This window comes from Piliocolobus tephrosceles, chromosome 14, assembly GCF_002776525.5.
Source record: "Piliocolobus tephrosceles isolate RC106 chromosome 14, ASM277652v3, whole genome shotgun sequence".
NCBI classification, from domain to species: Eukaryota; Metazoa; Chordata; class Mammalia; order Primates; family Cercopithecidae; genus Piliocolobus; species Piliocolobus tephrosceles.
In genome coordinates this window covers 24738730-24750537 of record NC_045447.1, presented here as the reverse complement: position 1 = coordinate 24750537, position 11808 = coordinate 24738730, and the positions used below count along the sequence as shown (strand labels likewise).

The 11808-nt window shown below is 51.5% G+C and overlaps 1 protein-coding gene across 1 annotated transcript; it reads left to right on the top strand.

Annotated features, from left to right (window-relative positions):
• The first annotated feature begins 976 nt into the window (after window positions 1-976).
• Window positions 977-4457, top strand: ORM1 (orosomucoid 1). The gene is made up of 6 exons (XM_023223696.1): window positions 977-1207; window positions 1626-1768; window positions 1967-2037; window positions 2738-2845; window positions 3000-3103; window positions 4239-4457. Exons 1-6 carry the CDS (start codon window positions 1094-1096, stop codon window positions 4338-4340), a joined length of 642 nt encoding a protein of 213 aa, XP_023079464.1. The 5' UTR covers window positions 977-1093; the 3' UTR covers window positions 4341-4457.
• The last annotated feature ends 7351 nt before the right edge of the window (window positions 4458-11808 follow it).

Sequence of the window (11808 nt, the reverse complement as noted above, 5' to 3'; positions counted from 1 at the left end):
CCTGGCCAACATGGCCAAATCCCATCTCTACTAAAAATAACAACAACAAAAAAAGATTAGCTAGGTGTTGTGGAGGGTGCCAGTAATACAAGCAACTCAGGAGGCTGAGGCAGGAAAATCACTTGAACCCAGGAGGCAGAGGTTGCAGTAAGCCGAGATCAAGCCATCACACTCCAGCCTGGGGAACAAGAGTGAAACTCTGTATAAAAAAAAAAAAAAAGAATACTTTCTGAAAGTGTTTATTCATACAAATATACAAATAAAGACTTGACCCATGAGGTAGGAATGCAAATGGGCCATGGAGTCACCCATTCCACAGTATATACCAAATGTCCTTGAAGTGCTGGGCACTGCTCTAGGATCAGGGGCGTATTGGTGAAAGAGAAGCAAGCTGCCTGCTCACATGGCAGGGAATGGGGGAAAACAGGGAGATAATTTCCTGTTGAGTAGTATATTTACTGGAAATAGACATTCGACTTGCATGTCCCTTTTCGGAAATGTGCCTGTGTCCCGGGCTGGGTTGGGGCCCCACTGAACTTTGGCTCTGACACAGCTGTTGCCACACTCAGTGGAACTGAAGCCATGTTTGACTTCACCCGGCATCCCTCATCCCAACTCTCCCCACCACAACACACGTCCCATGCCAGCCTGGGGACTCTCAAAGGTAGCTCCATCATTAGGTTTGTGGCTGAGTCGCACTAAAGTAAGTCTTGGCACTCAGAGGGATAGGAATTGAATGAAGACGTGAGATTACTGGCGGGAGGCCTCTCCATGGAAATCTGTGGACTCACACGTTTACTAATGTTGCTGCAGCCCCACACCCACCTTGGCCTTGGGCCGCCATACTCTAGGGCTTTTGTAACCTCTCCATGTCAGGAACTCAAATTAGACCTGGGTTTGGAGGCAGTACCCTCAGCTGGCCTTTGGCGGAAGGTTTTTGTGCAAGGCATTTCCCAAGTGCTGGCAGGATTGTGTAACAGACACAAAGCAAACTTTTGCTGGGCTCCAGGTGACCGCCCACAGTTTATTATAAAGCTGACTACACCCTGCAGCCACCAGCACTGCCTGGCTCCAGGTGTCTCCTGATCTCAGTATGGCGCTGTCCTGGGTTCTTACAGTCCTGAGCCTCCTACCTCTGCTGGAAGCCCAGATTCCATTGTGTGTCAACCTAGTACCGGTGCCCATCACCAATGCCACCCTGGACCGGGTGAGTGCCTGGGCTAGCCCTGCCCTGAGCACATGGGCAGCTACCTTCCTTCTCTGGGCTTCCCTTTCCCTGCTGGCTGTGGTCGGCCCCCCGCTCCTGGCTCTGCCCTTTTCTCTTCTGGGTCCCTGGGTGAAATTCTCACCAGCCCAGGCGACTCTGGAGGCGCCCCCTGACTGCCTCCAAACTCAGAAGCCTCACTGCAGAGTCCTTCACAGAGTACGGTTCTGTGCTGGGGCTGGAGGGGCTGCCTGGGGGACAATGACCGATCCTCGGGGAGAGCTCCTGCATGTCCACCGTCCATCAGGGGCCTCATCTCCCCATTTGCAAAATCAGGGAGAGATCTGCCTGAGTCTCTTCCCAGTTGACAGTCAAAGATTCAGCATCAAGCCCCCATCACCAGCTTCCACCTTGTCCCCAGATCTCTGGCAAGTGGTTTTATATTGCATCGGCCTTTCGAAATGAGGAGTACAATAAGTCGGTTCACGAGATCCAAGCAGCCTTCTTTTACTTTACCCCCAACAAGACAGAGGACACGATCTTTCTCAGACAGTACCAGACCCGGTGAGAGCCCCCATTCCAACGCACCCCCATCTCAGCTTTTGGCCGGAAGACCCTCCTCCTGGCCTTGGCCTTCCAAGAGGGTGGAACCGGGAGGGCTGGCTTTAATCTCCACCGGACTCTTGCTACTGGACTGTGATGGGCGATTGGCCACTTCTCAATAATCTTCCTGTTTTCCTCCTGCCTTCTGTTTGGCTTTAGACAGAACCAGTGCATCTATAACTCCAGCTACATGAATGTCCAGCGGGAAAATGGGACCATCTCCAAATACGGTGAGGGCCAGTCCTCAGGCAGGAGGGTTCACCATGGGAATAGGGCAGGCTAGCATAAGGTGGGGGCTGGATATAGAGCCCTGGAGGCTTTGGGCACAGAGAAATAACCACTAACATTTTTGAGCTCTTACAACGTGCTCAGAAACAACTCTAACTGGACAGTACCAGAATCAGATGAGGAAACAGAAGAACAGAGACCTCAAATAGTTTCCCAGAGGTCACACAGCTTATAATTAGAACTAGAATTGGAACTGCAGGCTGGCTTCAGACCTGCCTCTCTCTCATGCCCTCTTTAAGGTCCTTTGGAAACCAAGGGTGGAAGCCTATATATTGGAGAGGTGGTGCCTTCAACTGTCCCCCATCACCACAGAGATGGCGCATAGCAGGGAGCTGATGGAGCTGAACTGACACCATTTGGCAGCCCAAGCCTCCTCTCTGGGTCTCGTTTTCCTCATCTGTAAAATGGGGAGAAAGGCCCTGACAGCCATGGTCTGTGTGAGGCTCCTGAGATCCCATGTACAAAAAGTGCTTGGCGTGGAGCCGGGCATGCAGCATGGACTGAGCACACTGTGGCCCAAAGAAGCCCCAGGCCTTCACTGATAGGCTGCGTGGTCCTGGACACACCTAGACACCTCACCTGTAAGACGGGCACCATTGTGCCATCCCATGTGCTCACCCAGAGGCTCTTTTTCCCTTCCAGAGGGAGGCCGAGAGCATTTCGCTCACCTGCTGATCCTCAGGGACATGAAGACCTTCATGCTGGCTTTCGAAGTGAACGATGAGAAGAACTGGGGGGTGTCTGTCTATGGTAGGCATGCTTAGCAGCCCCAAGCTCATGCCCCACTCAGGCCTCACCCCCCATTCACCCACCCCTGGGGCTCGGCCCCCAGAACCCCAGCCCTCCCTGGCCTCTCGCCCGGACCCCATCATGTCCCCAGTCAGTCTCCTTGCTCCCCCTGCAGCTGACAAGCCAGAGACGACCGAGGAGCAACTGGGTGAGTTCTACGAAGCTCTCGACTGCTTGCGCATTCCCAGGTCAGACGTCGTGTACACCGATCAGAAAAAGGTAAACACAAGGGATTGGGCAGTGCCCACCTTGTCCATGGCCCAACTTGGGCCGCCCCAGAGGCCCAGAGCGGGAGAGCTGCCAGGCAAGGCTGCACAGCTACACAGATCTTCTGCTTTTAGGCAGCTGCCTCACTGTAGGGACAGCTGAGCTCTACCGAGGCCCAGGGGTGGTGGATGAGAGCCCAGGAGGGAGAAGTCCCTGTGAAACCAGGGAGGACCTCAAAGCTAACAGGAGGGAACAGCATGAGCCAAGGGTTTGGGGGATTGACAGCTGGAGGGGATGCAATGTGGGGAGTTACCACCTACAAAAGCCTCCCAAACCCCAGGCTTTCATCTCACCTCCACTCCCTGCTCATTTTTAATACCCGTGCAGTGGGGAATTGATACTGTGGTTTTCAGTGTCACCCACACTGCAGCATGGCCACAGTCACCATCCCGATTTTTGCTCCAAATGAGAATTACTGTATCGTGAGCTCCTTAACACTTTTCTTTAAACCTGTGTTCGGAAGACTTGCCTTGGTGTGGTCCCATGCCCTAATATCTGTGAAGTCACAGCGCCGATGAGCTCGTTCCCATTTTTAAAATACATACATGCAGTATTTTCATGATGATTCAAAGAAAAACAATTCCATCCATTTGCCACCAGAGATGACCACCAGTGGTGTGAACTAGCGCCCCATCCCCAGCCCCAGGATCCTGGGAGAGGGCATATGAACGCAACCACTGCAGTCAGCTCACCTGATGCACAGCCTGGTTCCCGCACTGTCCAGCTAGGGAGCCTCGAATGGGTCCCACGGCCATCCTGAGCCTCAATTACATCATCTGCATAGTAGTAGTGGTGGTGAGGAATTCAGGAGCTGCAGCATAAGGGCCCGGCAGGTCCTAAGTGTTCAGTAAATGCCTGTGGTTCTTAAGGGTCTGAGCTCCCATTTTAGAGACAAATAAGCTGAGGCTCAGAGACAGAAAACGACTTGCCAAAGATCACCCAGCTTGGAAGTGGCAGTGCCAGGGTTGGAGCCCTGGTTGAACTGGTTCCACAGGCCAGAGCTCATTCTGCCCTCTCCCTGGAAGACCTCCCATCCTTTCCCTATCTCTCTGCTTCCCTCTCACCCCAACTGCCCGCTGCCTTCTAGGATAAGTGTGAGCCACTGGAGAGGCAGCATGAGAAGGAGAAGAAACAGGAGGAGGGGGAGGGGCAGCACGAGAAGAAGAAACAAGAGGAGGGGGAATCCTAGAAGGACACAGCCTTGGATCAGGACAGAGACTTGGGGGCCATCCTGCCCCTCCAACCTGACACGTGTACCTCAGCTTTTTCCCTCATTTGCATCAATAAAGCTTCTGTGTTTGGAACAGCTAGGTTGTTAGTCATTTCTTCATTCATTCATTCTGAAGCCTGCCCTGAGTTGAACCCTGGCCGGGCACTGGATAAGACACTGTCCCTGGTGGGAAGAGCCTCACATGTGCCAGGATGGATGATGACAGGCACCGAGTGCTGTGGGAGCCCGGCACCTTGGGAAGACGCTGTCTTCTGCAGAAGTCTGGGAAGGCCTCCTGGAAGGGGCATCTGAACCAATCGAGAAAGATGAGGAGCATAACACAACCTGCTGTTCCTGTGTACAATGTGTGATGATCAAATCAGGGTCATGAACATTTCATTTCCACCACCTCAAATGTTTACCATTTCTTTGTGTTGGGAACATTCAATATCACACAGTTCCCCATAAATATGTACATTATGTGTCCATTTAAAATAATACCAGCAAACAAATGTGAATTTCTAAACTGAGACTAGGGTAAGGCCTTCCTCCTACATCATGGGAGTGGTTTCTAATGTTTTAGCCCCATCCCCTGAGTGCTGTTTCTCACGAGATCTGGTTGTTGAAAAGTGTGTAGCACCTCCCACTTTGCTCTCTCTCTCCTGCTGTCTTGTGAAAAAGGGACTTGCTTCCTCTTTGCCTTTCACCATGATTGTAAATTTCCTGAGGCCTCCCAGCCATGCTTCCTGTTAAGCCTGCAGAACTGTGAGTCAATTAAGCCTCTTTTTCTCATAAACTACCAAGTCTCAGGTATTTCTTTATAGCAATGTGAGAACAGACTAATACAAGGTGGATCAAGTGGGGAGAGTTCAGGCATGTGGTGCCAATCACAAGGACCTTATTCCAGTATTACCATGGCCATATGGGGAGGCATGTTGGGGGTCAAGGCTGCAGGCAGGAAGGCCTGAGTGAAGGCTGCTGTGGGCATCCATGCAAGAGGTAGTTGCCTGGGCCAGGGAAGAGCTGGGGTGATGCAGAGGACTTGGGGCCCAGGCCAGAGGGGCTGGGTGTCTCCACGGACGTGTCCTCAGGGTGCTCACCTGGGAGACACAGAAGAAGGAGACAACACATAAGGGTGAGGCTGGTCCCTGGAAATCAGCTGACATCTTGCAAATATGGAGCCCTGAGGTGGAGCCAAGCCAGAGGCATGGCCCACTCAGTGGCACAAGCCTCAAAGGGCCGGCCTTACCCAGACCTGGGTGCTCGTGATTGACAGCCTCTTGTTACATGAGGGAAGCAGCACCCCTCCTGTGGCAGAAAAATTGGGCCTGAGTTGTTTGAGCAATTCCATGTGTGCAGCTGTCTACACCATCCCGGGTGACAGGACCATGAGCCTGAGTCCCTGATGCCCCGGGGTCTAGTCCTGTGTCCTCAGGCACCACTCCCCTTTGTACCTCCTGTCCCAACAGCCAAGCTCCACAGGGCCAAGACTATGGCACCCTTTGCTCAGCACTCGAACCACTGCTGTGCCCAGAGCATGGAGGCTGGGGACACCGACCTGATGTCCTCAGAAGGCAAGGGGACAGAACAGCCTCTGGGGCCCCACAATGGCCTGGAACTGAAGGCTCAACACCTACAAGTTTTTCCATTTCAGTGTTAGCATCAGTGAGACACCATTTTAAACCTTAGTGAGGAGGATCCGCTGAAAATTAACACAGAAATAAGTCGTGGTGGGCAGGGCAGGGAGAAGCAAGGGAGATGAGAAGTGAGGAAGGTAGAAGAAAAAGCCACATGAAGAAGAAACAGGAGGTCAAGAGAAAAAGAATCATGGAGATACAGGAAGCAAAAAACACACAACAAAGATGATTTGCTTTCTGGGAAACTGATTTGCCTTCCAGGAAACCGATTTGCTTTCTAGGAAACCAGGGCTAGTATTAAATGACCAGCGAGTAGGCAAGGCTAGGAGCAAAACTGCACATTTATTTTTGGTTCCCCAGCTTCAGGAAAGAAGGTGTGGGGGAGGGGTGAGGTCCATCGGTCTCCGGCAGGGGAGGCCGGGGGAGTCACCCGGCGGAGCTCTCGGGCGGAGTTCCTACAGTACCGACAGGAGTGAGGGCTGAGGAAGTGCGCCCCACACGCCCGCCGAGAGCGGCTTTTATGTCCTGGGCCCGGAAGTGGGAGGGCAGTGGGTGGGACATAGGCGGGTTGGGGGCGGGGCGGTAGGCGTGGCTAGGCGGGTTCCGGTTTTTCTCCGTCGGAAGTCGGGTTGCGCCTGGGCAGTCCACCTGTGTCTTTCCCGGGCGTGGGAAAGCTGACGGTGAAGAAACCGGAACTGCGCCATCTTGCCTCCGTTCGTCCAAACAGTCCAACCTTTTATTGATAATAGTGATAAGGGGCACCGTGGTCTGGCTACTTCCTGCTGTTAAGGGACATCGTTAAGGTTGGGGTCTATGGTTGGTATTTGGACATGCGGATGAAGAGGCATCTGGTTGAAGGTGACACGCGTGATCTCTTGAACTTTGGCTTGGAGAAATTTGATTAAAACAGGAGTGAGACATAAGACAAAACAGAGGATTAGTATGGGAATTAGGAATGGGCTATATAGAGTATGGCAAGAAATTGGGATGCGCGTAAGAGGTCAGGGAACATGTGGTGGTTGGGAGAGTTTGGTGAATTTGAGACGGGTAGGGGTAAGTCTAGTAGATGCCCACTGATTGTCTTCTGTGGGGGCCTTTTTTAATTGTGTTATATGGACCCAGTGCGTGTGTCCTAGAAGTTTGGCTGCTGTGTATGTAGATAGGAGGACAGTATAGGGACCTTTCCACCTGGGTTGAAGATCTTTGGCTTGGATATTTTTTAAGTATACTTGGTCTCCTGGGCAGAGAGAGAGATGTGGGCTATAGGTGTCTGTTGGAGGGGGGTGTGCTAGTTCTGCATGTTGTCTCAGGAGTTGTCTCAAGAGGGTGAGGTATGGGAGATAAGTTGCCAGCGGGGAAGAAAGGGTGGGTAACTGCTGGAGGGTGAGGGGTTGGCCGTAAACTAATTCACACGGACTGAGGCCTGTCAGACTCCGTGGGGCTGCTCGCAGCCGGGTTAGGGCTAAAGGAAGGAGAGTTACCCACGATTGTCGAGTCTCGAGGGAGAGTTTGGTGAGCTGTTGTTTGATGAGTCCGTTAGCCTTTTCTACCTTACCAGAAGACTGAGGTCTATAAGGAATGTGGAGTTTCCAGGTGATATGTAGGAGGGCTGCCACCTGGTGGACTACCTTGGAGATGACTGCTGGGCCGTTGTCAGACTGAAGAGTGAGCGGGAGGCCAAACCTAGGAATAATGTGTTCAGTGAGTATGGAGGCAACTATATTGACGGTTTCTCCTGTAGTAGGATAGGCTTCTATCCATCCTGAAAAAGTATCAACGAGGATTAAGAGATATTTGAATTTTTTATGCCTTGGCATGTGGGTAAAGTCAATTTGCCAATCTTCGCCTGGTTGGTGCCCTCTGAGTTGATGGCTGGGATGGGGGTTGCGCAATGCGCCTTGAGGATTTGTCTTTAGGCAGATAGGGCACTGCTGGTTGATTGTAAGTAAGTGTTTTTGTAGTGCTGGACAGTGGAGGAGGGGATTTAGAAAATTGTATAAGGCTTTGGGTCCTATATGTAAAGAATTATGTATGTCTGTTAGAATGGTATGGAGTTGTGTTTCAGGAATAACTAATTTGTTATCAATATATATCCAGTCATGTGAAGTTAGTTTGGCTGCTGGATTTTGTAATAGTTTGGCCTTTTCCTCTTGGGTGTAAATAGGGGTATATTGAGGAGAGAGAAAATAAATAGAGGGAAGCGTGGGGGCGGAGAATCCGGCCGCCGATTTGGCAGTGGTGTCGGCAAAACTATTGCCAGCGGTTACCGGGTTAGATGGAGTTTGGTGGCCTCTACAATGTATAATGGCTACCTTGGAAGGTGCTGACAGTGCATCTAGTAGTTTGAGTATTTGTTTTTTGTTGATAATAGGGGTACCGCAGGTGGTTAAAAACCCTCTCTCTTTCCAGATGACTGAATGGGTGTGTGCAATTAGGAAAGCATATTTAGAATCTGTGTATATGTTTACTGTTTTTCCTTTTGATAGGAGGAGTGCCTTGGTTAGTGCAGTGAGTTCTGCCTGCTGTGATGTGGTCCCTTGTGGTAGGGGTTTTGCCTCTAAAACTGTGGAGGAGGTAACTACTGCATATCCTGCCTGTCTGTTTCCTTGAGGGTTGATAAAGGAGCTGCCATCCACAAATAGGGTTAGTTGTGCATTCTGAAGGGGCTGATCATGCAAGTGTAGGTGGCTGGGGGGTTGAGCCTCCAGGACTTCAGGACAAGAATGTTTAGTATGAGGTGGTTTGAGAGGGTCTGGCAGTAAAGTGGCTGGATTTAGAGAGGAGCAAACTTCTAAAGTAACAGTGGGGTCTTCTATGAATAAGAGATGGAAAAGTTGGAGCCGGGATGGAGTTAAGTGGCTAATACTTTTATGAGAGATAAGATCTTGAAGGCGGTGTGTGGAGAGGACTGTTAGATTACTGCCTCTAATGAGCTTTTTCGCTTCCTGGGTCAGGCAGGCTGCCACCGCCAACGCATGCAGACAGGGTTGCCAGCCTTGTACAGTTGGGTCTAGTTGTTTGGATAGATAGGCCACAGGGTGGTGGGTGCTGCCGACAGGCTGGGCTAAGAGACCAACTGCCACTTTCTGCCTTTCATCTGTAAAGAGTTGGAAGGGACGCTGGAAATCAGGCAGTGAGAGAGTGGGTTGTGAGAGAAGGCAAGCTTTTAAGCGGGTGAAATGAGTCGAGATTAACTTGGGGTTGGACAAAGGCCCATGTGGGGTTTCTTTAACTGCGGTGTATAAAGGTTTAGCTAAGATTCCAAAATTGGGGATCCAATGTCTGAAAAAGCCTATTAGACCTAAGAAGGATTGAACTTCTTTTGCATCTTGAGGGGGAAGAAGGTTTCGTATTAGGGCCACACGGTCGGTCGTTAGTGACCGGGTTGTTGGGGTGATTTCAATTCCCAAGTATGTGACAGTTTGGCGAGAAATTTGGGCCTTGTGTTTAGATACCCTATAACCTAGTGAGCCTAAATGGTTGAGGAGAGTTGCAGTGTCTAGAAGAGAGTCTTGTTTGGTAGGGCTACAGATTAGGAGATCATCTACATACTGCAGAACTTTGCTATTGGTGAGGGGGCAGGAGGCCAGGTCTCTTGCTAAGTCCTGACCGAAGAAGTGGGGGCTGTCCCGGAACCCTTGTGGGAGGACTGTCCACGTCAGTTGAGTGGAGGTGTGTGTGTCTGGGTCTTCCCATGTGAAAGCAAAAAGGAACTGGCAGTCTGTGTGTAGGGGGTATGGTAAAGAAAACATCCTTAAGGTCTAGCACAGTAAAATAAGTAGAATTGGTGGGGATATGGGACAGAAGGGTGTAAAGGTTGGGAACTACAGGGTGTGTTGGACGGATAGCCTCATTGACTAGCCGAAGATCCTGTACTAACCTACACGTTCCGTCTGCCTTTTTGACTGGAAGTATTGGAGTATTACAGGGGGAATGGGTGTGGACAAGAATATGTTGGCTAAGTAGCCGCGTGATAATTGGCTTTAAACCCTGTAGATGTGTCGGAGAGAGAGAGAATTGGGGGCAGTTTGGGAAACGAGTGGGGTCTTTGAGCTTGACAAGAACTGGTGGGTGGTGGGCCACTATGACCGGGATGGAAGTGTCCCACACTTGAGGGTGTACAAAAATTGGGAAGATGGGGGGTGGGGATGGCATAGGAGGAACATGTGCGCATGCACAAAGCATGAACAACAGGTCATGAGGGGATTGAAGGGGAGTAGATGAGGTGGTGGGAATGGATATGGAGGCCCTTAAGGTGCTCAGGATGTCTCGGCCTAATAAGGGGGTAGGGCATGAGGGTATAATGAGGAACGAGTGCGCAAAGTAGTTGTTGGCCAGGCAGCAATTAAGGAGGGGAGTTTTTCGTGGAGTGGATGGCTTTCCGTTTACTCCTACTACGGAGATATTGGATGGAAGGCTAGGTCCAGAGAAGGATGGCAAAACAGAATAGGTAGCCCCGCTGTCGATCAAAAAATTAATTGTCTTACCCGCTACCAGGAGAGTTACCCGCAGCTCGGCAAGGGTGATGGGGGTCCCCGAGTCTCGGCACCTTCAGTTGTCGTCGTCCAGATGTAGGAGCTGGAAAGAGCTCCCAGGATCCTGGGAAAGGGGGTCACGTCGAGACGTGGCACCTGTTCTCAGGGTGGGGCAATCAGACATCCAGTGTCCTTCCTGTTGGCAAGCAGGGCAGGGGGTTGCTGGTGGACGAGGGTTAGGACATTCACTGGCCCAGTGTCCTGACGCCTTGCACTTATAGCAAGGCCGCGTTGGGGCTCGGGGACCTTGTGGACACCTGTTGGCATAGTGTCCTGCCTTGCTGCACTTATAGCAGGCTCCTTTCGTGGCCTTGGAGTCTGTGGGGTGTGTGCTCTTTGGTCTGGGGTTACGACTGGGCTGTAAAGCCGCTACTAGGAGCTGGGCCTTCTGTTTGAGGCGTGCCTGTCACACTGCCTCAGCCGTCTCCTCTCTGGAGTTATAGACCTTAAAGGCCAGTTTAACTAGGTCTTGTACTGGTGTCTCGGGACCATTTTCCACCTTTTGGAGTTTTTTGCGAATATCGGGAGCTGATTGGGAAATGAAATGAGATGCCAAAATAGTGGCCCCTGTGGGGGAGGCCGGATCTAGTCGGGTATATTGGGTTAGAGTCTCAGTTAGCCTATTTAGGAATGCAGCTGGATTTTCTTCCGGATTTTGAGAAATTTCTTTTAATTTGTTGAAATTTACGGCCTTGTTTGAAGCCATTTGCATACCAGCCAACACGCACTGGACCATGATGTCTCTCCTATGGCGCCCAGGCTGGCCTACCTGGTATTCCCAGTCTGGGCCTGCTGAGGGGACTACTTGCTCCCCTAGTGGAATGGTGGCGTCAGTTAAATGTTGTTGGTTGGCGTGCTGCCTGGCGGCCACTAGGATGAGCTCTTGCTCCTCAGGGTTTAGGGTAGAGGTTAGGATAACCTGGAGGTCATGCCAAGTTAAGTCATAGGCCTGACAGAGGTATCTAAATTCCTTTATGTATACAGAAATCCCCTAAACGCTTCTCAATGTTGGAAAGGTCAGCCAGTGAAAAAGGGACATGTACTCTGACTACCCCCTCAGCCCCAGCTACCTCCCGCAAAGGCTCTAACACTGTAGGAGGGTGTGGGGCAGGAGTGGGGGGCGCCAGCAGGGCACCTATAGTGGGTGTGGGCAGAGATAGGGGACCCTAGGCGGCCGGCTGAGGACGTGGAAGGGGGCACGGGAGCGAGCAGGCCACCAGTCGAGGAGGAAGGAAGAGGAGTCTGGGCAGGAAGGGAGGGGGTGGAGAGAGTGGG

What these genes read in the sequence shown, in the direction of transcription:
- ORM1 (XM_023223696.1), top strand. Translation starts at nt 1,094, where the DNA reads ATGGCGCTGTCCTGGGTTCTTACAGTCCTGAGCCTCCTACCTCTGCTG. An exon ending in CCAATGCCACCCTGGACCGG is followed by an intron (nt 1,208 to 1,625) that starts GTGAGTGCCTGG and finishes CCTTGTCCCCAG; the next exon opens with ATCTCTGGCAAGTGGTTTTA. An exon ending in TGGGACCATCTCCAAATACG is followed by an intron (nt 2,038 to 2,737) that starts GTGAGGGCCAGT and finishes TTTCCCTTCCAG; the next exon opens with AGGGAGGCCGAGAGCATTTC.